Source organism: Scyliorhinus canicula, chromosome 2 (assembly GCF_902713615.1).
Source record: "Scyliorhinus canicula chromosome 2, sScyCan1.1, whole genome shotgun sequence".
Taxonomy (NCBI): domain Eukaryota; kingdom Metazoa; phylum Chordata; class Chondrichthyes; order Carcharhiniformes; family Scyliorhinidae; genus Scyliorhinus; species Scyliorhinus canicula.
In genome coordinates this window covers 163,078,296-163,104,281 of record NC_052147.1, presented here as the reverse complement: position 1 = coordinate 163,104,281, position 25,986 = coordinate 163,078,296, and the positions used below count along the sequence as shown (strand labels likewise).

Here is a 25,986-nt window from a genome sequence, read left to right as displayed (position 1 = left end):
TATACCACGACCACTGGCTGTTCACCCTCCCCCTCCAGAATGTCCTGTACCCGCTCTGAGACATCCTTTACCCTAGCACCAGGGAGGTAACATACCATCCTGGAGTCTCGTTTGCGGCCACAGAAACGCCTGTCTATTCCCTTTACAATTGAGTCCCCTATAACTATTACACTGGCACACTTATTACCCCTCCCCTCTGCAGCAGAACCAACCATGGTACCATGAGTTTGGCTGTTGCTGTTTTCCCCTGAGAGGCCATTCCCCTCAACATTATCCAAAACGGTATATATGTTCTGCAGGGAAATGGCCACAGAATAGCTTTAAAATGGTTAGTTCATTGAGCTGTACCATGCCATCAATTTTATATCATGTGCCTCTTCCTCGTCTCTTATTTGCACCATTTGTATCTCGTTCCCTTCAACCAGCTCACCCTGAAACTTGCTTCCTAAATTCCTTTGCTTCCTTCCAAGCCTTCTTCAAAATTGGCTCCATATTCTGCTAGCTGTAACTTTTGCAAACATCACTCCTAATTCCCGTTCTTCTGCTCGTCCTTTAAAATGCATTTTGTTATACAACAAAGTAATAATAATGGAAATATAAACTATTTAACACAAACTGTGCTCATATTATCTGATGGACTTTGAATTACTATGCATATTTATTCCAGTTGTGCGTGAAGTAGTGAGCAAGAGAGACATTGTGTTCCTCATCGATGGATCAGACCGTGTTGGAAACACAAACTTTGCTCTTGTCTGTGATTTTCTTGCAAGTATAATACAGGGTCTCGACATTGGAACTGACAGAGTTCAAGTAGGCCTGGTACAGTACAGCACTTATGCAGACACTGAGTTCTATCTGAACACCTATTTATCAAAAGCTGAAATTCTGTCTCATGTGAGAAGACTGAGATTGAAAGGTGGGCCGAGACTTAATACGGGTGCGGCCATGGACTATGTCTACAGATATCATTTTATCAGCTCTGCGGGAAGTAGGAAGAGAGATGGTGTGGCTCAGTTTTTGGTACTCCTCACTGGTGGAAGGTCCAGCGATGAAGCTAGTCCAGCTGCTCGTGCATTGAAGCGTGCTGCTATAATGAGTTTTGCAGTCGGAGTCAAGAATGCAAACATAGCAGAGCTAAAGGAGATTGCTATTGATCCCAGTTTAGTCTTCAGTGCAAATGAATACTATTCTTTACCAAATATACAAGAAGAGATGACAACACTATTATCAACTCTGCCTGCACCACGGGTAATCCCTGAAGGGCCAACTGCTCCCATTAAACAAGGTATTTGACATTTTGTTGTGTTCAACTTTGGTTTGACAGGCATAAAGGCGTATAAGATGTTACGGTTGATTAAAAAGGTTTTAATGCCCGCAGATCTTCCACAATGTTCATGATTTTCTAACATTAAGGGGTGCGATCAACAAAATGTGGTAGTCAAACTGTGACAAGAAACTATTACAAGCATAATACGGTGCAGGTGGAGAGATAGATGGTAGTACAATGGTAATATCACTAGACTATTAATGTAAGCTAATGCTTTGAGGACACAAGGTTCAATTAATTCAATTAGTTAATATAACTGGAATTGAAAGCTATTCTCAATAATGGTGACCACAAAACTGTGACCAATTGCTGTAAAAGCCCTTGAGGGAAGGAAATCTATTCTCCATCAATGGTCTGGCCTACATGTGACTCCAGACCGACAGCAATGCCCACATCCTATGCAAAAAAAGTAAATAGGGTGTAGGTATTTGTAGGTAATATGCATACTGTCATTGAAAGGCTTTTAAATATATATTTAATATATTACTTTGGTGTATTGTAATTGGTTATAATCTTTAGATTATGTGTAAGGCTTACACAGCTGTAAATAGACAGACAGTCTACATTTTGCTGTCAAATTTCAACTTCAAAACTGCAGTCACTCAATCTATCATGTTGGCTCTTCCGTCTCTGTCTCCGTAATTAGGAACTATGAGTGATTGGCATGATTACATGTTCTAAGTTATCAACAAAACAGACATGCTGGGCTTTCCATTGAGTTCAAAATTTAGTGGCCTCAATTTTAACATCAGATGACTTTGAATTAAGTAAACACCTCTTACAACTTTCATTTTCATTAATTTTCTGCAAGTAACTTCGAAAAACAACTGAACAGAAACTGTTGGAACCTCAAAATATTTGGCTGGCTGTCCCAAATGCATCATGGGAAATTGAATATGTTACGCAATCTTTGGTGGCATTTTTTCAAGAACATGAGCACCAGAGCAGGCCAGACAAACCCTCCATTGTTTTCAGCCACTCAATTAAATCATGCTTTATCTCCAGCAAAACTCCATCTACCAACTTTGTTTCTTCAATTCATACTACCCTGGCAGTCTCAGCCTTGATCTTTTCATTACTTGCCATACCGCTCACTCTCAGCCCCTCTCAACACCAGCCCTGCTCAGCCGTAGCCCGTCTCAGATTAGCCCAGCTGAGCCCAAGCCCTGCTCAACCCAGCTCTGCTCAGCCCGAGCCCCACTCATCCCAAGCCCCACTCAACCCTAGCAACGCTCAGCCTTAGCCCCTCTCAGCCACGCTCAGCCCAAGCCCTGCTCAGCCCCAGCCCCGCTCAGCCATAGTCCCTCTCAGCCCTCGACCGCTCAGCCCTATCCCCTCTCAGCCCTAGACCCGCTCAGCCCTATCCCCTCCAGCGAGGCTCAGCCCTAGCCCCTCTCAGCGAGTCTCAGCCCGAGCCCCGCTCAGCCCGAGCCCCTCTCAGCGAGTCTCAGCCCTAGCTGTGGTCAGCCCCAGCCCCGCTCAGCCAAGTCAGCCCTAGCCCAGCCCAGCCCTGCCCCGCTAAGCCCTAATCCCTCTCTGCTAGTTTCAGCCCCAGCCACGCTCAGCCTTGCCCCACTCAGCCCGAGCCCCACTCACCCCAGCCCTGCTCAGCAACGCTCAGCCCTAGCCCCACTCAGCCTTGCCCCACTCAGCCCTAGCCCCACTCACCCCAGCCCCGCTCAGCAACGCTCAGCCCTAGCCCCACTCAGCCTTGCCCCACTCAGCCCTAGCCCCACTCACCCCAGCCCTGCTCAGCAACGCTCAGCCCTAGCCCCACTCAGCCTTGCCCCACTCAGCCCTAGCCCCACTCACCCCAGCCCTGCTCAGCAACGCTCAGCCCTAGCCCCACTCAGCCTTGCCCCACTCAGCCCTAGCCCCACTCACCCCAGCCCTGCTCAGCAACGCTCAGCCCTAGCCCCGCTCACCCCAGCCCTGCTCAGCAACGCTCAGCCCTAGCCCCACTCAGCCTGCCCCGCTCAGCCCTAGCCCCACTCACCCCAGCCCTGCTCAGCAACGCTCAGCCCTAGCCCCACTCAGCCTTGCCCCACTCAGCCCTAGCCCCACTCACCCCAGCCCTGCTCAGCAACGCTCAGCCCTAGCCCCACTCAGCCTTGCCCCACTCAGCCCTAGCCCCACTCACCCCAGCCCCGCTCAGCAACGCTCAGCCCTAGCCCCACTCAGCCTTGCCCCACTCAGCCCTAGCCCCACTCACCCCAGCCCCGCTCAGCAACGCTCAGCCCTAGCCCCACTCACCCCAGCCCCGCTCAGCAACGCTCAGCCCTAGCCCCACTCAGCCTGCCCCGCTCAGCCCTAGCCCCACTCACCCCAGCCCCGCTCAGCAACGCTCAGCCCTAGCCCCGCTCACCCCAGCCCCGCTCAGCAACGCTCAGCCCTAGCCCCACTCAGCCTGCCCCGCTCAGCCCTAGCCCCGCTCACCCCAGCCCCGCTCAGCAACGCTCAGCCCTAGCCCCACTCACCCCAGCCCCGCTCAGCCCTAGCCCCACTCAGCCTGCCCCGCTCAGCCCTAGCCCCGCTCACCCCAGCCCCGCTCAGCAATGCTCAGCCCTAGCCCCACTCAGCCTGCCCCGCTCACCCCAGCCCCGCTCAGCAATGCTCAGCCCTAGCCCCACTCAGCCTGCCCCGCTCAGCCCTAGCCCCGCTCACCCCAGCCCCGCTCAGCAATGCTCAGCCCTAGCTTTGCTCAGGCCTGCCCGCTCAGCCCTAGCCTTGCTCACTCTAGTCCTGCTCGGCTACGCTCAGCCCTAGCCTCGCTCAGGCCTGCCCCGCTCAGCTACACTTAGCCCCAGCCCCGCTCAACTACACTCAGCCCCAACCCGCTCAACCCTAGCCTTGCTCAGGCCTAGCCTTGCTCACTCTAGTCCTGCTCAGCTACACTTAGCCCTAGCCTTGCTCAGGCCTGCCCCGCTCAGCTACACTTAGCCCCAGCCCCGCTCAGCTACGCTCCGCGCCAACCCGCTCAGCCCCAGCCCCGCTCAGCCCAGCCCCACTCAACTACACTCAGCCCTAGCCCCACTCAGCTACGCTCAGCCCGAGCCCCACTCAGCTACGCTCAGCCCTAGCCCCACTCAGCTACGCTCAGCCCTAGCCCCACTCAGCTACGCTCAGCCCCAGCCCCGCTCAGCCCTGCCCTGCTCAGCCCAGCCCCACTCAGCTACTCTCAGCCCTGCCCTGCTCAGCCCAGCCCCGCTCAGCTACGCTCAGCCCCAGCCCCGCTCAGCCCTAGCCTTGCTCACCCCAGCTCCACTCAGCTACTCTCAGCCCTGCCCTGCTCAGCCCCAGCCCCGCTCACCCCAGCCCCACTCAGCTACGCTCAGCCCGAGCCCCACTCAGCTACGCTCAGCCCTAGCCCCACTCAGCTACGCTCAGCCCTAGCCCCGCTCAGCTACGCTCAGCCCCAGCCCCGCTCAGCCCTAGCCTTGCTCACCCCAGCTCCACTCAGCTACTCTCAGCCCTGCCCTGCTCAGCCCCAGCCCCGCTCACCCCAGCCCCACTCAGCTACGCTCAGCCCCAGCCCCGCTCAGCCCTGCCCTGCTCAGCCCAGCCCCACTCAGCTACTCTCAGCCCTGCCCTGCTCAGCCCTAGCCCCGCTCAGCCCCAGCCCCGCTCAGCCCTAGCCTTGCTCACCCCAGCTCCACTCAGCTACTCTCAGCCCTGCCCTGCTCAGCCCCAGCCCCGCTCACCCCAGCCCCACTCAGCTACTCTCAGCCCCAGCCCCGCTCAGCCCAGCCCCACTCAACTACACTCAGCCCTAGCCCCGCTCAGCCCCAGCCCCGTTCACCCCAGCCCCACTCAGCCCTAGCCTTGCTCAACCCAGCCCCACTCAGCTACGCTCTGCCCCAACCCGCTCAGCCCCAGCCCCGCTCAGCCCCAGCCCCGCTCAGCCCTGCCCTGCTCAACCCCAGCCCCGCTCACCCCAGCCCCACTCAGCTACTCTCAGCCCTAGCCCCGCTCAGCCCTAGCCCAGCTCAGCCCTGCCTTGCTCACCCTAGCCCCACTCAGCCACTCTCAGCCCTAGCCCCGCTCAGCCCTAGCCTTGCTCACCCTAGCCCCACTCAGCTACGTCAGCCCTAGCCTCGCTCAGCCCTGCCCTGCTCACCCCAGCCCCACTCAGCTACGCTCAGCCCTGCCCAGCTCAGCCCTGCCCTGCTCTGCCCCAGCCCCACTCAGCTACTCTCAGCCCTGCCCAGCTCAGCCCTGCCCTGCTCTGCCCCAGCCCCGCTCAGCCCTAGCCTCGCTCAGCCCCAGCCCCGCTCAGCCCTAGCCTTGCTCACCCCAGCCCCACTCAGCTACGCTCTGCCCCAACCCGCTCAGCCCCAGCCCCGCTCAGCCCCAGCCCCGCTCAGCCCTAGCCTTGCTCACCCTAGCCCCACTCAGCTACGTCAGCCCTAGCCTCGCTCAGCCCCAGCCCCGCTCAGCCCTAGCCTTGCTCACCCCAGCCCCACTCAGCTACTCTCAGCCCGAGCCCTGCTCAGCCCTAGCCTTGCTCACCCCAGCCCCACTCAGCTACTCTCAGCCCCAGCCCCGCTCAGCCCAGCCCCACTCAACTACACTCAGCCCTGCCCAGCTCAGCCCTGCCCTGCTCTGCCCCAGCCCCACTCAGCTACTCTCAGCCCTGCCCAGCTCAGCCCTGCCCTGCTCTGCCCCAGCCCCGCTCAGCCCTAGCCTCGCTCAGCCCCAGCCCCGCTCAGCCCTAGCCTTGCTCACCCCAGCCCCACTCAGCTACTCTCAGCCCGAGCCCTGCTCAGCCCTAGCCTTGCTCACCCCAGCCCCACTCAGCTACTCTCAGCCCGAGCCCTGCTCAGCCCTAGCCTTGCTCACCCCAGCCCCACTCAGCTACTCTCAGCCCGAGCCCTGCTCTGCCCCAGCCCAGCTCAGCCCTGCCCTGCTCAGCCCCAGCCCCGCTCACCCTAGCCCCACTCAGCTACTCTCAGCCCTGCCCTGCTCAGCCCTAGCCCCGCTCAGCCCTAGCCTTGCTCAGCCCCAGCCCCACTCAGCTACTCTCAGCCCTGCCCAGCTCAGCCCTGCCCTGCTCTGCCCCAGCCCCGCTCACCCCAGCCCCACTCAGCTACTCTCAGCCCTGCCCAGCTCAGCCCTGCCCTGCTCTGCCCCAGCCCCACTCAGCTATGCTCAGCCCCAGCCCCGCTCACCCCAGCCCCACTCAGCTACTCTCAGCCCGAGCCCTGCTCTGCCCCAGCCCAGCTCAGCCCTGCCCTGCTCAGCCCCAGCCCCGCTCACCCCAGCCCCACTCAGCTACGCTCAGCCCTAGCCCAGCTCAGCCCTGCCCTGCTCAGCCCCAGCCCCGCTCACCCCAGCCCCACTCAGCTACTCTCAGCCCTAGCCCCGCTCAGCCCTAGCCTTGCTCACCCTAGCCCCACTCAGCTACTCTCAGCCCTAGCCCCGCTCAGCCCTAGCCTTGCTCACCCTAGCCCCACTCAGCTACTCTCAGCCCTGCCCTGCTCAGCCCCAGCCCCGCTCACCCCAGCCCCACTCAGCTACTCTCAGCCCCAGCCCCGCTCAGCCCTAGCCTTGCTCACCCCAGCCCCACTCAGCTACTCTCAGCCCGAGCCCTGCTCAGTCCTGCCCTGCTCTGCCCCAGCCCAGCTCAGCCCTGCCCTGCTCAGCCCCAGCCCCGCTCACCCCAGCCCCACTCAGCTACGCTCAGCCCTAGCCCAGCTCAGCCCTGCCCTGCTCAGCCCTAGCCTTGCTCACCCCAGCCCCACTCAGCTACTCTCAGCCCTGCCCTGCTCAGCCCTGCCCTGCTCAGCCCCAGCCCCGCTCACCCCAGCCCCACTCAGCTACTCTCAGCCCTAGCCCCGCTCAGCCCTAGCCTTGCTCACCCCAGCCCCACTCAGCTACGTCAGCCCTAGCCTCGCTCAGCCCCAGCCCCGCTCAGCCCTAGCCTTGCTCACCCCAGCCCCACTCAGCTACTCTCAGCCCGAACCCTGCTCAGCCCTAGCCCAGCTCAGCCCTACCCTGCTCAGCCCTAGCCCAGCTCAGCCCTGCCCTGCTCAGCCCAAGCCTCAACAGCTTGTCACATGTCGGAGATGTTTTGGTGAGAAGACATGATTCCTGACACCAAGGATTGGATTTTCAGATCCCCCAGCTGCCTGTTTCTCAGCAGTTGGCAGGATTCTTTCTTCCTGTCGCTTGTCAATGAGATTTCCCATTGAAGCCACCCCACGTAGCCAGGAAACCCATTGGCGTGGGTGCACTGCCAGCGGAAAAAGAGAATCCCGATGACTGGAGAATTCCTGCCCATGTCGGAATGGCCTAGCATTAATTAGAAGATTATGTGCCTTTGTTCTGGATTCCCCTATCAATTCATTTAGTCAATCTTATTTAGAAAGATGATCTTATTCAATAGTGAGGATTTCCCTCATTTTAACATCATTCCTCCTGTTTCTGTATGCTTTACAAGGAATAACAGTGTATATTGTTTTCAGTTGCACCAGATGATGGAGGCAAGAGAGACATTGTGTTCCTTGTTGATGGATCGGACAATGTCGGAAACAGAAATCTTCCTTTTGTCCGTGATTTCCTCACAAGAATGATTGAAAACCTCGATATTGGAAGAGACAGAGTGCAAGTTGGATTGGTACAGTATAGTAATTATGCAGAAACGGAATTCTATCTGAACACCTATTCTTCAGAAGAAGAAATTCTCTCTCATGTGGAAGGACTCAGGCTGAGAGGTGGGACATCACTTAACACTGGAGCAGCGCTGGACTCTGTCCTTCGATATCATGTCACTAAATCTGCAGGAAGCAGGAAAGAGGATGGTGTTCCTCAGATTTTGGTACTCATCACGAGCGGAAGATCCAGAGATGATGTTAGACTACCGGCGAATGCACTGAAGCAAGCTGCTACAATGACCTTTGTCATAGGTTCCATGAATGCCGACTCAGTACAAATGAAAGAAATTGCAATGGACCCAGGTCTGGTCTTCAATGTACAGGAATTCAACTTGCTGCCAGATATACAGGAACAAGTGATGACATCATTATCAACATTGGCTGCTCCAGCAGTAACGCATGGCAAGCCAACAGTAAATGCTGAAAGACCGACAAACACTATTACAGTTGGTATGTGGATTTTGTTCCCTACTTTGTTCCAACCTTCAACGCAACAAATTCATTCTTAACAAACCAGTAACTAATATAATTATCTATCTCACCAATGTAGGTGAGGAATTGAATAGGGTCCCAATATTATATGTGATGATTACCAGATCAGGCCTAAAATAAAATCTTTAAAATGTTTACCAGTCCCCTAATTTTAAAGCAATTCACAGAAAATTAACTCCAAGTGTAGACTTGTCTACATTATCAGTTCAATAGGATAATCAGTTAGGCATCCCAGACTAGTTGAGGTTTTTCCTCTAGGGAATAAGTGATGTTTTGATTCATTCAGTAGAATCATTTATTTACACATCACCATTGTGATGCAGAACTATTCGCCCCAGAGCTGACAACTGGACAGCATTATGATTTGCTATTTCCTCAGAATTTTAGAATAGTTCCCAAGCATGAGGCCATTCAGCCTATCAATTTCACTCTAGATCTCTACTAGAACAATTCAGTTAGCCCCAATCCCCTGCCCATTCACAGTAAAACTGCACATTTTTGAAAATCTCCAATTGTTTATCCAATTCCCTTTGAAAATCACAATTGAAACTGCCTCCACCACACACTCAGGGAGTATACTTCAAATCCTAACACCTCCATAAAAATTGTTTTCTCATGTCAGTTTTGGTTCTTCTGCCAATCACCGTCAATTTATGTGCTTAGGTTCTTGTCAATTCAGACAACAGGGAACTGTTTCTCTCTATCCACTCTACCTCAGCCTTTTATGATTTTGAAACCCTCGCTCAAATTTCCTCTCAAAGTTCTGGGCCGGGATTTTCCGAAATCCCGGCCAAGTGCTGACGTCGGCGTCAAAATCGGCGCGAGCGATGTGGACGTCAACGGGCCTCCAGGTCCAGGCATTCCCCCTTCCGAGGGGGCTAAAATGGTGCCGGAGCAGCGCACAGCACTCTGGCGCCAAAAGCCGGCCTACCACGGCGGGGTATAAGAGCTCGTGTTGGCTGGCAGTCGGCCTTTCTCTGTACGACCACTGCCGGGCTCACATCTAGCGTATTAAAGCCTGTTGTTTGGAACTTCACTACGATTCCAGTCCAATTGATGGTGCATCAATTTACTACGCTAGACTTTGAAAATGGAACTACGGATTAAGCCAGAATGCCTCCGAATCAGCCCGCATGCTGCAAACGCATCAGCAACTTTTAAACATTGGCTGGCGTGCTTCAACAGCTACCTCTCTACTACAGAAAATCAACCAACAAAGGAGCAGAAACTCCACATCCTCCACTTGTGCGTGGGCACCGCCGTTTACTCGATGATAGAAGACGAACTGGACTATGATGTCGCCATGGATCTCCTAAAAGGACACTTCATCAGGCCAGTAAACCAAGTCTACGCGCGGCATCTCCTGGCAACAAGGCAACAATTCCCCGGTGAGTCCCTCGATGAATTCTATCGGGCCCTCATTGTCCTGGGGAGAAATTGCGCCTGCCCACAGGTCACTGCTGCGGAGCACACCGAACTCTTGATTAGGGATGCCTTTGTGGCGGGCATGCAGTCACCCCAAATACGGCAGAGACTTTTAGAGAAGGACGCTCTCAGCCTCACTGAGGCACGGACCCTTGCATCCTCTTTGGAGATCGCTGACCGCAACGCGCGCGCGTATGCCCCCGGCCGCGCGGCAGCCCCTTGGGCAGCGTGGCACAGCTCCCATACCCCCGCCAACTCGGACCCCCAGACCTGCGCTGCAGGACGCCCAGACAAGCTCTCGGGCCCCCGCTGCTATTTCTGCGGGCAGGCCAAGCACCCACGCCCGAACTGCCCGGCCAGCACCGCAGTCTGCCTCTCTAAGTCAGTCGCTGCCGTTCCAGACAGCGACCGTGGGGCCCCCCTGCACTCCTCTAGAGCCCCGTGCGGCCCGTGGACCTCGCTGCCTCCACCCCCCCCTGCCACGAGTGATCCACGGCTGCTGCCATTCTGGGCCCCCGACGCCACGTGCGGTCCCCGGGCGCCGCCATTTTGTGCCCTCGACTCCACGTGTGACCCCAGGGCGCCGCCATCTTGTTCATCCCCCACCACGTGCGGCCGAAGGGCGGCGCCATCTTGGATCGGCACGGAGGACCCCGCAAGCGATTACTCCATCCTGGATGACGATTCCGCGTTCCTGCCACGACTCGCCTCGGTGACACTGGACCAGACACGGCCCCGCACGCTTTCCACGGCGACCACACAGATCCACCTCAACGGTCGTGAAACAAGCTGCCGACTGGACTCCAGGAGCACAGAGAGTTTCATCCACCCCGACACAGTAAGACGCTGCGCGCTCCCTGTTCACCCCATAAAGCATAAAATAGCTCTGAGATCTGGTTTGCACTCCGTCCAAATCACCGGGTGCTGCGTAGCGGACCTCACGGTCCAGGGGAGGGTTTTTAAAAATTATAAATTCCTCGTCCTCCCCCGACTCTACGCACCGGCACTTCTTGGACTGGATTTTCAGCGCAACCTGCAGAGCCTAACTTTTAAATTCGGCGGCCCTATTCCCCCCCTTTCTGTTTGCAGCCTCGCGTCCCTCAAATTCGACCCCCCTTCGTTGTTTGTGAACCTTACCCCGGATTGCAAACCCGTCGCCACCAGGAGCAGACGGTACAGTGCCCAGGACCGGACCTTCATCAGGTCCGAGGTCCAAAGGCTCCTGAAGGAAGGGGTCATAGCGGCTAGCAACAGTCCCTGGCGAGCACAAGTGCTGGTGGTTAGGACTGGGGAGAAAAACCATATGGTCATCGATTACAGTCAGACCATCAACAGGTTTACGCAGCTGGACGCATATCCTCTCCCCCGTATCTCCGACCTGGTTAACAGGATCGCGCAGTACAAAGTCTTTTCCACGGTGGACCTTAAGTCCGCCTACCACCAGCTCCCCATCCGCACGGGTGACCGAAAGTACACTGCGTTCGAAGCGGATCGGCGACTCTACCACTTTTTAAGGGTTCCCTTTGGTGTCATGAATGGAGTCTCGGTCTTCCAAAGGGAGATGGACCGAATGGTTGACCAATACGATTTACGAGCCACCTTCCCGTAACTCGACAATGTCACCATCTGCGGCCATGACCAGCAGGACCACGATACCAACCTCCGAAAATTCCTGCGTACTGCAAAACTCCTTAACCTCACGTATAATAAGGATAAGTGCGTGTTTAGCACCAACCGTCTAGCCATCCTCGGCTACGTAGTGCGTAACGGAGTGATAGGCCCCGACCCCGAACGCATGCGCCCCCTTATGGAACACCCACTTCCCAACTCCCTCAAACGCTGTCTGGGCTTCTTTTCTTATTATGCCCAGTGGGTCCCTAACTAAGCCGACAGAGCCTGCCCTCTCATCCAATCCACCACGTTCCCCCTGTCGATGGAGGCTCGCCAGGCCTTTAGCCGCATCAAAACTGACATTGCGAAGGCCACGATGCACGCTGTCGACAAGTCCCTCCCATTCCAGGTCGAGAGCGACGCGTCTGATGTAGCTCTGGTGGCCTCCCTCAACCGAGCGGGCAGACCCGCGTCCTTTTTCTCCCGGACCCTCCACGCTTCCGAAATCCGCCATTCCTCGGTGGAAAAGGAGGCACAGGCCATAGTAGAAGCTGTGCAACATTGGAGGCACTATCTGGCCGGCAGGAGGTTCACCCTCCTCACAGACCAACGGTCAGTAGCCTTCATGTTCGATAATGCACAGAGGGGCAAGATCAAGAACGACAAGACCTTGCGGTGGCGGATCGAGTTGTCCACATACAACTATGATACCCTGTATCATCCTGGGAAGCTCAACGAGCCTTCTGATGCCCTGTCCCGCGGTACCTGCGCCAGTGCGCAGATAGACCACCTCCACACCCTCCACGCGGACCTCTGCCATCCAAGGGTAACCCGCTTCTTTCATTTCATTAAGACCTGCAACCTGCCCTACTCCATCGAGGAGGTCAGGACTGTGACCAGGGACTACCACATTTGCGCAGAGTGCAAACCGCACTTCTACCGCTCCAAGCAGGCGCATCTGGTGAAGACTTTCCCGCCCCTTTGAACGTCTCAGCATGGACTTCAAGGGTCCACTCCCCTCCAACAACCGCAACATATACTCTTAAAATGTGGTTGACGAGTACTCCCGCTTCCCTTTTGCCATCCCCTGCCCCGACATGACCACTTCAACTGTCATCAAGGCCCTCCACTCCATTTTCTCCCTGTTCGGTTACCCCGCGTACATCCACAGTGACCGGGGGTCCTCCTTTATGAGTGACGAACTGCGTCAATTCCTGCTCAGCAGGGGCATCGCCTCTAGCAGGACGACCAGTTATAACCCCCGGTGTAACGGTCAGGTCAAGAGGGAGAACGGTACGGTCTGGAAGGCCGTCCTGCTGGCCCTGCGGTCCAGGTGTCTCCCGGTCTCCCACTGGCAAGAGGTTCTCCCGGACGCCCTCCACTCTATTCGGTCTCTCCTCTGTACTGCCACGAATCAAACACCTCATGAACGGCTCCTTGTTTTCCCCAGGAAGTCTTCCTCTGGGACCCCACTCCCGACCTGGCTGGCGACCCCCCGGGCCCATCCTGCTCCGGACGCCTGTGCGGGTGCACAAGTCCGACCCGTTGGTTGACAGAGTCCAGTTACTCCACGCGAACCCGCAGTACGCGTACGTGGAGTATCCCGATGGACAACAGGATACTGTCTCCCTTCGGGACATGGCACGCGCTGGCGTGCGGCCACACCCCCCAACACAAACACCCTCCCCCCCCAGTTCCGACCGCCCCCGGCGCCCCCAGCGGCCCCGCAACCCAGCGCACAGGAACCCCTTCCCCCGGCCCGGCTACCACCAACTCCGACCAGGGGTACGGACACAGGACTACGACCACAGCTCCTGGAGTCACGGAGTCACGGACGACCACCAATCCAACGTCACCGGCGCCGCTGCGCAGGTCCGGCAGGACACCGAAAGCACACATCCAATTTGATGGACCTTATGGACTTTCATGTTCTGCACATGTTCCTTGCCGATGTTTTTTACTATTATTACTATGGTTATTGTTGTTTTTTTTCTCTCTTGTACACTGTGTATAGCATGGTTTTCTTGCACGTTCGTCACGGGCCAGTGGGCAGCCATAGTTACCTCGGTACTGCCCGAGAAGGTCTCTCGCCATACTACCAGTATTTTGGGCCATGCAACCCCCCCCCCCCCCCGCCCCCCCGTCTCTCCCGCCACCCCATCCCGCCCCACACCCCGCTTCTTTCTCCACAAGGGGTGAATGTGGTAGTATGGCTAGAGAGATCATATTACCGGAGAACCAGGCTGCCATTGGTACAGCAGCCTTGCTGCCCATTGGCCCAGGCAAGTCATGTGCCTCTCTGACAATTGGTTTTGGCTGGTCATGTGACTCCCCGCCGATTGGCTGAGAGGTTGGTAGCTCCGCCTACAAGGCAGGGTATAAGTGCTCGTGTTGGCTGGCAGTCGGCCTTTCTCTGTACGACCACTGCCTTGCTCGTATCTAGCGTATTAAAGCCTGTTGTTTGGAACTTCACTACGACTCGAGTCCAATTTATGGTGCATCAAGGGTGAACCTCCTACCTGCGAGGTAGTGCCTCCAGTGACGTATAGCTTCCACGATGGCTTGTGCTTCCTTTTCGACCGAGGAGTGTCGAAGTTCCGAAGCGGAGAGGGTTCGGGAGAAAAAGGCGACTGGTCTCCCTGCCTGATTTAGTGTGGCTGCGAGAGCTACCTCTGAGGCATCGCTCTCTACCTGGAAAGGGATGGATTCATCCACCGCCCGCATGGCCGCTTTGGCGATGTCCTCCTTGATACGAGTGAAGGCCTGACGAGCCTCATCCGATAGAGGGAAGAGTGTGGCCTTAAATAGTGGGCGGGCTTTGTCCGCATACTGAGGGACCCACTGGGCATAATATGAGAAAAACCCCAGGCACCATTTGAGGGCCCTGGGACAATGAGGGAGAGGGAGTTGCATGCGGTCCGGGTCGGGGCCCAGGACTCCGTTTTCCACGACATAGCCGAGGATGGCGAGCCTGGTTGTGCGGAAAACGCATTTCTCCGTGTTGTACGTGAGGTTGAGTTTCTGGGCAGTCTGGAGAATTTGATGGAGGTTAACGTCGTGGTCCTGCTGATCATGACCACAGATGGTGACGTTATCCAAGTACGGAAATGTGGCCCGCAGCCCGTACTGGTCCACCATTCGGTCCATTTCTCGTTGGAACATGGAGACCCCATTCGTGACGTCAAAGGGAACCCAGTGGAAGAGGTGGCCGTCGGCCTCGAACGTCGTGTAGTGGTGGTCCTCTGGGCGGATTGGGAGCTGGTGGTATGCAGACTTCAGATCCACTGTGGAGAAGACTTTATAATGGGCGATCTGATTCACCATGTCTGCAATCCTGGGGAGGGCATTGAGGAGCGTGAACCGATTTATGGTTTGGCTATAGTCCACTACCATTCGGAATTTTTCCCCGGTCTTGACGACCACCACCTGAGCTCTCCAGGGGCTATTACTGGCCTCTATGATCCCCTCACGTAGAAGCCTATGGACCTCGGTTCTGATAAACACCCTGTCCTGCAGGCTGTATTGCCTGCTGCGAGTGGCTACGGGTTTGCAGTCCGGTGTGAGATTGGCAAAGAGTGGAGGGGGGTCGATTTTTAGCGTAGCGAGGCTGCAGATAGTGAGTGGGGGCAAGGGCCCGCCGAAGCTGAGTGTGAGGCTTTTGAGGTTGCACTGGAAGTCGAGTCCCAGTAATAATGGGGCGCAGAGTTCGGGGAGTACGTATAGCTGGAAGTTCGAGTAGCTGGCGCCCTGAATCGTTAACAACATAGTCTCTGAATGCTGACTCATCAAGTTCTCGTTGATCAATTTAAATGGTCTTAATTCCTCATGACCATAAATCAATTCAAGTAGATGGAATTTAGTTCACTCATTAGGTGCACCCCTGATAGCAAATAGTACAAATGGAATTCCTTTATCCCAATCTTCTGGATAATCCTGACTTTAGGGCCTCAACATGGTCTTAGAGAGCGGTGCCACCTTTCTAACACCTTGTGATTCTGGATGATACACAGTTGAGTTATATTGCTTTATTGCTAAACTATCCATATTTCTTTGAAAAACTTTGACATAAAATTGGATCCCTAATCTGAATGAATTTCTTTTGGTCGTCCATGTCTGATAAAACATTTGTTCAATTCCTCTCCAACCCTCTTAGCTGTAATGTTTCTCAATAGAATGGGCTCTAGAAATCCAGTAGACAAATTATAGTCAACAAATGCCGATTCCCACTTTTCTTTTTAGGCAGGGCTCCCACACAATCAATTAGGGTGTTAGTAAAATGTACCTCAAATTCTGGAATAGATATTAAGGGATTAAGGGTGTTAGTTTGACTGCTTCTTGAGGTTTCCCTATTACCTGACATATGTGACATGTACACAAAATTCAATTGTATCCTTATGCAGTCCAGGCCAATAACAATATTTCTGTATTTTTGTTTGAGTTTTCCTTATTCCGAAATGACCCCCTATTGGAACCTCAAACACTACCCGCAAAACTTCCTTTCTATAACCCCTGGTAATACCGCTTAATGAACTTCAGCCCATTTCTCACCTGCCGGAATATGTAACGGTCTCCATATTCTCATTAATATTATTTATAATGTAATAACACTGTGGTATGCGCTCAGATTCTCTTTCCATATATGCTTCCTGGTGCAACTGCATTATCTCTGAACCTTGATGCTGTAATTGTACCAATTTTCTTGAACTAAAGATACCCGCCTTATCCACCACCTGCTCTTGTTCCTTACCAACCATCTTATCAAACATGTGAACCAATTCAGAATCATCTGCCATTTCTGCTGCCCGTCCATCAGCTTTAACTCTTTATTCTTCTATGCGCGTTCTCACTACTATGGGAAGTGAATCCTTAAATTCCTCCAAAATAATCGATTCCCGAAAAACGTCATACATTTAGTCTATTTTAATACTCTTATCTACCTATCCAAATTATTTTGTTTTAATTCTTTCAAGTTCTAGATATGTATGATCTGGTTCTTTCCTTAGATTTCTAAACTTCTGCCTGCGGGCTTCTGGCCCTAGTTCATATGCACTTAATATGGTCAGAACTATCAGGACATGCAGAAACGTGGGCTGCATTTCCTCAGAAGTTGTTTCTGCTCTCTTTCTAACCACACCACTCTTCTGTCTGCAGACATATATTTTAACTGAACTGCAGAGAGCAAACTTTTGACTTGTGGTCACAGCTTCATCTAGAACTCCACTGACCTGCTTTCTGCAAAACTTAGCCCAAGTTTTTTTTAGATGTCTTAGTTACACCCCTGGCTCCCATAACTATAACACAATATAGCTGAAATTCCTACATTCACCACTTTAGTCTGTTCCAACGATCAATGAATACCTCACGCCTTTGTTTTAAGATAAATTTAGAGCCCCCAATTATATTATATTTCCAATTAAGGAGCAATTTAGTGTGGCCAATCCACCTACTCTGCACATCTTTGGGTTGTGGGCGTGAGACCCACGCAGACACGGGGAGAATGCGAAACTTCCCACAGACAGTGACCCAGGGCCGGGATCGAACCCGGGTCCTCAGAGCCGTAATGCGTCACACATAATGTGTTTGAGGGATTATTGATTATTTTTTGACTGTGAATGGGGTATATGGAAAAGAAACAGAGACTCATGCAGTCAGGCACAAAGCTTACGTCGGGCAGCAATTGGGGTTTATAGTTGTTTTTTTCTTTACGTCAAGTTAAATGACCCACCAATGTGAGAATATATTATTATAGTTTACTAGTACAATTACTAGGACCTGTTATTTTTTTTTAACAAAGTGACTCTGATCATAATTGTTAGACTCTATTAATGGAACAGCTGTACAACTTGGAATGTATCTTGTTATACCAAGTATTTTGCTTGACAGCTTCTCAAGAGGTTCGAGCAGCAGCCATATGAAAGAAACAGTGATCCATTTCAGATAATAAGGGGAAAGTATTGTTACACCTCTGGGTTACACTATTGTATAGTTGGATGTTTGTTAATATGGCACAGGCTTAGGCCTAAGGCAATCAACTGATTAAGGGAGTAACTGGCATCGCTGTATTTAGGAAAATAACGTAGGCATGACCTTAGACTCCTGCCAGAGGTAAAGGAGATTCTTTCAGCGTGCATTTAAAGACACACTTAAAGTTGTTTAGCATTGAGGACAATGGATTTGAAAGGACAGAATACCAAGATATTTCCCCACCTTAAGCAAGACAGACCCTCCCATTCATCACAATTTGTACATAGTTATGTTTCTGAAGCAAACCTCTGTCCACATTGCGGCCTTTGGGCGTAACTTTATCGCTTTTTTGATGGTGCAATGGTCGCTGGCTCCACTGCCGGCTTTTCCCGTCATATATATTAACACTTAGTTGAAAAATATTCAGGAGGCAGGACCCACAATGTTATGATGGCACTGAATGAGCCCGCCCCACCAGCAGCCTCAGCAGGGATTCTCCGATCGGCGACGCCAAAATCGCATTCAGTGATCGGCCGGAGAATCCCTGTTTGCGCCGAAATTGGGGGGGGGGGGGGGGGGGGGCGCCGTTTATGCGATGCTCCATCCCCTCAAAAACGGCGTACCTGAGGCCCTCCCCCGATACTCTGCTCTCGATGGGCCGAGTTCCCAGATGGCGTGGAGCACTTATGGTACTTTTCTCATGGACCCCGGGTGGCGGCTGCGGACTTTATCCAGCCACATTCGGGGAGGAGCTGTGCCCCTCGTCTTTCAAGAGATCAAGTCACCCTTTTTAAACCGTGCCCTCATGTAAAAATTCTTTTTAAGAAGATCGCCCCGATGGACACGGAGGCGTCCCTTAGAAACGCACCCCCGCCCCCTCATTCCGGCAGAGCCCAGGAACAGCCAAGGTACTGCCCAGGCATGTCCATCACTGGACTTACCAATGCACCTCTGGTGGGTTCTCTTTGCCAAATTCCTGATTGTCAGGACCTGATGTGAACCCTGCCAACGTGACATGACTCTGGTGGGGTGGGAAATCCTAATGTGGGGTACAATAGAGTGACCAAGCCTGCTAATGAGATGTTAGTGTGTGGAGCCTTTCATGGCAGGGACCCCATCACGTCAATGGGTGGGATACAGGGACAGTGGGACACCTCACTAGACCTTTTGGGATCTCCCATTGGATTCTCCGCCCCCACCGGCTTTCCCACCTGCCAAAAAAGAGCATCCCAGCCTTTGTTTGTGAAGACTGCCTGGAAAAATAGATAATTTATCAGGAACTTTCTGCTCCTCTGCATTTGCACCAATGGAACACAAGCAATGTTTTTGATCTATCTTGCTCAGCTCTTTGTCTCACTCTTTCTCTTGTTCGCTTCAAATATTAAATGCAGTGAACCTTTAGTTTAATTTTACTTTTTGAGAATGTTTTGCCTGACTTTGATCATTTTGACTGTTGCCTTTGTACTTTTCTCTGAACAGCAATATTCTTGTGAGTACAATAATCTTCTGTGTTATGTTTTTTCTTTGTCCAGATATAATTCTGACAATCATCCTTGAAATTAGTCATAACCCTCGGGTTATTATTTGAATGTGTATTTCTTTGCAGTTACATCTGACGCCCAGGACAAGAGGGATATTGTATTTCTAATTGATGAATCAGATTATGTGGGAAGTTCGAATCTACCACTTGTCCGTGACTTCATCACACGTATAATTGAGAACCTTGATATTGGAAGTGACAGAGTGCGAGTTGGATTGGTACTGTACAGTAATATTGCAGAAACAGAGTTTTATCTAAACACCTACTCGAGAAAGGATGATCTTCTGTCTCTCCTGAGATCGCTGAGATTTAAAGGTGGCACGACACTTAACACTGGCAAAGCACTGGACTTTGTCCTCAGATACCACTTCACCAGGTCTGCAGGCAGCAGAGGAGAGGAAGGTGTCCCCCAGCTTTTAGTGCTCATCACTGGCGGAAGGTCTGGAGATGATATCACAGCTTCTGCAGATGCACTGAAGCGAGCTGCTGTTATAACCTTTACTGTTGGAGCCAGGAATGCAGACCCAGCACAATTAAAGGAGATGGCATTTGAACCCAGATTGGCCTTCAATGTAAGGGATTTCTATTCTCTGTCAGATACGCTTGAAAAAGTAATGACACCGTTACAAAGGCAGCGTGTTCCAAACGTAATTATTGATGAGCCAGAAGTACTTACTGGAGAACCGACAGTGACAAGTACAGAAGGTACCTAAACTATAATTATATTTTGTTCAAAGATTGTTGCCTTACTTGTAAAGTTCGATAACTTATGGACTCACATCTTGGTATATGGCCGTTTGTTGCCCATCCTTAATTGCCCTTGAACTAAGTGGCCTGCTCAGCCATTCCAGTGGTGCGGCAGTCAAGAGTCAACTGCATGACTGTGTGGGTCTGGGTCACATATAGGCCAGAGCGGGTAAGTATGGCAGATTTCCTTCCCTGAAGGACATTATTGAACCAGATGGATTTTTATGATAATGTCATCAGTAGACTTTTTATTCCAGAGACTCCCACAAGTCAGTTAGTATGCCAAGAATGAAACATTCTGGAAAACAGGAGTCAAAAAAATGAGTTGGTGCAAGTAACAGGCAAGATACACCCCTGTAAAGACAGAGGGATTTGGTGAATAAGAAATAAGGAAAACCAACTGTGTCAGTGGGAGAGCCAGCAAGCTGTACAGACTCTCCACCTGACTCATTTTTCAGAGGGAAAAACCGCTTCCAGCAAATTACTGGCTGAAATGTACAGAATTATCACAGAATAGGGGTGGCACTGTAGCACAGTGGTTAGCACTGCTGACTCACAGCGCCAGGGACCCGGGTTCAATTTCGGCCTTGGTCACTGTCTGTGTGGAGTTTGTACGTTCTCCCCGTGTCTGCGTGGGTTTCCTCTGGGTGCTCTGGTTTCTTCCCACAATCCTAAAATGTACGGGGTAGATGGATTGGCCATGCTAAATTGGCCCTTAGTGTCAAGGGATGTGAAGGTTAGGTTATGGGGTTGCAGGGGTAGGGGGGACATGGATCGGTGCCGAACTGATGGGCCAAATGGCTTCCTTCTGCACTGTAGTGATTCTATTCTATTCTAGGAGGAGGGTGATTTAGCTGGTTTAGCTTGGGGCTGGTTTAGGTCACTCAGCTAAATCGCTGGCTTTTAAAGCACACCAAGCAGGCCAGCAGCACGGTTCGATTCGCGTACCAGCCTCCCCGGACAGGCGCCGGAATGTGGCGACTAGGGGCTTTTCACAGTAACTTAATTGAAGCCTACTCGTGAAAATAAGTGATTTGTAAGCGTTCTGCTGAAATCTCTGAAGGTTGATGTGGCAATTGACTCAGTGGATTTGCTCTCCCTGAAATATTGGTTGTAGCTGTACCTTGTTGTGCTGCACGAGTTATAGATTATAGAGAAAACATGAAAGTACCTCATCAAAAGAGAATCTACTTCTTCTGTTTGATGTTTGAAGCTATCAAAATTCAAATATGGAAAATTAACTCTGGTGGTTTTTTGGTGTCTGGGTGCTTAAATTTGTTGCTAATTTTAAATTGTTGAGGGCTGGCTGTGCATCAGGTTCTTCACTCGAACCATTGGAGATAAATAACTTGTAAATGGAATCATTGACCGGGTACTTTGTGAATGTTTCTTTTTTTTAAATTTGTTCATGGGACATGGGCATCGCAGGCTAAGCCAGCATTTATTGTCCATCCCTAATTGCCCTTGAGGGGGCAGTTAACCACATTGCTGTGGGTCTGGAGTCACATGTAAGCCAGACCATGTAAGGATGGCAGATCTCCTTCCCTAAAGGATATTAATGAACCAGATATGTTTTTACGGCAATCAGCAATGGTTTCATGGTCATCGTTAAACTTTTCATTCCAGATTTTAATTGAATTGAAATTTCACCATTTGCAGTGGCAGGAATCAAACCCGGGACCCCAGAACATTACCTTGGGTTTCTGGTTTACTGGTCCAGTGACAATACCACTGTGCTACCACCTCCCCTGATGATTCCTGATGGAACTTTCTGATCTGCTTAATATTCATCCACCTTTTAGGTTACAATGTGAGGTCTTTGGGGATATGTAGATTTAACATGATTCACCATTAAACCATTTAAACCACGTCCAGCGTTCTTTCACTAGTTATGGGATTGTCAAGGTGGCATTGATTCTCCTCCACCTCCCATTGTTCTATCTTTTAAGAGAACAGTGATCAGGGATAACAAAAAGCAGATCCCTCCTTGAACTTATCTCTATTAATAACGCCTCTATGGATTCACCTGCAAATCTCAGTACTTTTACCACTGAAGATACTTCAGCTGAGCTTCTCCATTGCAAGCCTATTTCTGCTTCCTCTCCCCCTTTAATTCAACCGCTTCTGCTCTTTCAATCTGTTCTAGGCTTCATGAAACCGTATTAATTTCCATCTTAGTGCCAATGAATCAATCAGGAGCAGGAATACAGAGAAATGCTGTGGGGTCCTGGTGGTATCACATGGGTGAGTGGAAATCCTCCCCTAAACCTTTCCAATGCCAAAAGTGAGGAAACACTTCATGTCCCATGGTCTAAATACTGCATCTTAATGAGCACAGAATTACCAACAAAAATGTAAAACAAATTGTACCTATTTAAATAGTGCCCGTGAGATATATTGAACCAACTTTGTTTAACTCAAATTGAATAGATCGGAATAGGACATTTTAATGACAATTTAATGGAAGAAGCAGAGCTCAACTAGAAAAAGGCAGCAATGGATAATAGCAAACTTTAAACTCTAATCCTAATTATATTTCAGCAAAACATAGATTTATTTTCCATGAATTATAGTAATGTTTTCATTTTGTATATCCATTTTCAGTTTCAGCAGTAAGGAAGAGAGATATCGTCTTCCTAATCGATGGCTCTCCTGGAATGGGAAAATCATTTCTTCAGATCCGTAATTTTCTGAATAAGGTAATCCAGGAGCTCGATATTGGACCCAATAAAGATCAAGTTGCTGTGGTACAATACAGTTCTGATTCAAGACTTGAATTTGGCCTCAATACTCATTCAACTAAAGAAGAGGTTTTAAATGCATTGAAAAAGCTGAGGCTGAAAACAGGAAGGCCCCTCAACACTGGTGCTGCACTGGATTTTGTCAGAAGGAATGTCTTCACTCCATCTGCAGGGAGCAGGAGCGATGCTGGAGCTTCACAAATCCTGGTGCTGATCACTGCTGGGCAATCCAGAGATGATGTTGGACGGGCAGCAGATGCAGTGAAACAGGCTGGTATAGTGCCTATTGCCATCGGAGCCAAGCGTGCCGACACATCGGAGCTACGACAGATCGTGTTGAATCCTGATTCTGTTCTGAAACTGGGAGATTTTCAGGATTTGCAAACTATTCAACAAGACCTACTGTCAAAAGTTAGGGCAGTGTTTACAATTGAGAAATCACTAGTTACCACTGAAGGTAAAAGCCTTTATTAAATGGTGTTTGTGTTTGTCATAGTTACTGAATTTATGTAAATGGACACGAACTGAACGAGAGTGACTAATATGTATTTTCCTGCACATGCTGAAATGGAAACTATCAGGTACAATAGTGAGAGCTACATCTCAAAATTCTCGAATAAGGTAATTAATCAGCTAACATTTGGTGTCTGTTATAATCAGAGCTCAAGAATAGGAGGTAGGTTAGCCCAAGATGGTTAAATACAATCAGAAAAACAAAACTGAAGATAGCATACAAAGTCCACTCGTCAACTCTCGGCAAATGAGATGCACCAACTCTCACCTATTTCTGGGAAAATATAAACAAAGTAGCACTCAATAAATTGCTTACGCATAAGTAATGCTTTTAATTTTATGCCAGGAACTAACAATTAGTGCAGATGAACCTATACCTACATTTTAACAGTCTTCATTAATCAAAATGTTCACACAGTGTACGGGAGTGAAGTTGAAAGCACCATTTCTCCTGTCTGCAGAAGTCTCCGATAATGTTGGGAAGAACTGTTACATGTAAAGATTACTAAATTGATTTAGTTCCATGATGAAGGGTTTAAAGAGGCTCGTGTGGAGTATAAATACTACCTGCTGGGCCACGTAATCTGTTTCTGGCTGTAATACTTTGGAATACTTTCTAAAGCAGTCTATCAGTCCTCAAATCAGTATATTAGAAGTTGTTTACAATCTTCCACCATGATTTCCAGCACTTCCAATTTTGTGTTGTATAAGTCTTTATAATGTACTCCCAATGCCCAATCCAAAACACCCAAAGAACAAAAGTGGACCTAACCCTGGGTTACATTGCAATCTACCTCAAAACTCAGCAGCAACCATCAAATTTAACCTTTTTCTTTCTTGTCCATCTGTTATGAACTATTGTGAACTCTGAGGAGATTAATGACAGACTTGACGAGCCTAGGGCGGCACGGTGGCACAGTGGTTAGTACTGCTGCCTCACAACACCAGGGACCTGGGTTCAATTCTGCCCTTGGGTCACACGCTGAAGTGGAAACAGGGTAGAGTTTACACATTCTCTCCGTGTCTGCGTGAATTTCCTCCGAGTGCCCCGCTTTTCGCCCACAGTCCGAAGATGTGCAGGTTAGGTGGATTGGCCATGCTAAATTGCCTCTTAGAGTGGGGTTGCAGGAATAGGGTGGGAAATTGGGCCTAGGGATGGTGGTTTTTTGAAGGGTCAGTGCAGACTCACTGGGCTGACTGGCCTCCTTCTGTACTGTAGGGATTCTATGAAATCTATTTTGTTTCGTTGTAAGTCTCTAAGACAAGATATTAAATTCGCCACATCTACTGCATTATCTCTATTTCTCCAATCAGTCACTTGTCATAGAATCATCGAATCCTTACAGTGCAGAAGGAGGCCAATCGGCCCATCAAGTCTGCACTGAACTTCTAAAAGAGCACCCTGCTTAGGCCCACCCTGACCCCATCCTGGTAATCTGAACCCAACACACACATCTTTTGGACACTAAGGGGCAATTTTACCATAGCCAATTCACTTAATCTACACATCTACAGCATTTCGGTGGAACCTCTCATCTAGGGCAGCCCAGTAGCACAGTGGTTAGCTGCAGTCCATCTTGTAGATGGTATTCAATGCTGCCACAGTTCATCGTGATAGAGGGAGTGACTGTTGAAGGTGGTGGATGGGGTGTCAATCTAGTAGACTGCTTTATCCTGGATGATATCAATCTTCATCAGTGTTGCTGCAGCTGCACTCATCCAGGCAAGTGGAGACTATTCCATCACATTCCTGACTTGTGCCATGTAGACTTGTGCCATGGATGCCACAGTAGCATGGTGGTTAGCACTGTTGCTTCATGTCGCCAGGAACCCTGGTTCGACTCCCGGCTCCAGTCTCTGCCTGTGCAGAGTCTGCACGTTCTCCCCGTGTCTGTGTGGGTTTTCTCTGGGTGCTCCGGTTTCCTCCCACAAGTTGAAAAGTGGTGCTTGTTAGGTGAATTGGACATTCTGAATTCCCCCTCTGTGTACCCGAACAGACGGCAGAGTGTGGCGACTAGGGTATTTTCACAGTAACTTCATTGCAGTGTTAATGTAAGCCTACTTGTGACACTAATAAAGATTATTATTATGTGGGAGGAAACTGGAGCACCCGAAGAAAACCCACGCAGACAAGGGGAGAATGTGCCAACTGCACACAATGACCCAAGGCCAGAATTGAATCAAGCTCCCTGGCACTTTGAGACAGCAGTGCTGACTACTGTGCCACAATGCTGCCCCTTCATACTCTAATTAAATTTGTCAAATATGGCTTGTCTGGATAAATCTATGCCAGTTACTCTTGGTCAACATACACATTATGAATGTTCACTAATGAGCACTTCCGGTGGCTCATTGAGGCATATGAGGGAGTAGGTCGCACATTTAGTGGCTCCCATCTCGGTCGGACTTTTGGACCTTTTCCCCTGACTTTTTTGCGCTTTTGAGTGCAGAACTGGAAAGCAATAGTACTCAGGCACAGGACCCATACAGAATTGTATGGACCTAAGAAACCAGAGGGACCGTAAACAGCAGAAGAAGTGGTTGAGTAAGGGCACAGTGGAGGCTGTGAGAGGGATCAGCATGGCTGGTGTTCAGAGCAAGGAGCCGACAGCCCACAATGGAGCATCTGCTGCAGACTATGCAGGAGGGCTTTTTGGCTTTGAAGCGTGACAACTTGGAGCCGCTACAGAAGTCGATTGACCGGATGGAAAAAAGGCTGGATGATCAGGCTGAGAAGCTCCAGCAGTTGATGAAGTCAGTGGAAGAGCAGGCTGACTTTCAAACGGTGGCGGATGTGGAGATTCAGAGGTTGAGGGACCAGCAAAAAGTGCTTCGGGAAAGGCTGGAGGACCTGGACAACAGATCTCGCTGGCAGAACGTGAGAATCTTGGGCCTCCTGGAGGGGGCAGAGGGGCCGGATGCTGCCGCATATGTGGAGGGTATGTTTCAGAAGTTGCTGGAGAATGAGGTGTT

General features: G+C 51.0%; 1 protein-coding gene across 5 annotated transcripts in view; it reads left to right on the top strand.

Moving 5' to 3' along the window:
- The window catches only part of col6a3 (collagen, type VI, alpha 3), a 294,343-nt gene that overhangs the window by 215,625 nt on the left and 52,732 nt on the right, over positions 1-25,986 (top strand). For all 5 annotated transcript variants that reach the window (XM_038788414.1, XM_038788411.1, XM_038788403.1 and 2 more), the window contains 4 exons: positions 668-1,285; positions 7,792-8,430; positions 19,079-19,717; positions 22,364-22,957. In XM_038788414.1, the coding sequence (XP_038644342.1) occupies positions 668-1,285; positions 7,792-8,430; positions 19,079-19,717; positions 22,364-22,957 (2,490 nt within the window). The remainder of the gene's footprint in view (positions 1-667; positions 1,286-7,791; positions 8,431-19,078; positions 19,718-22,363; positions 22,958-25,986) is intronic.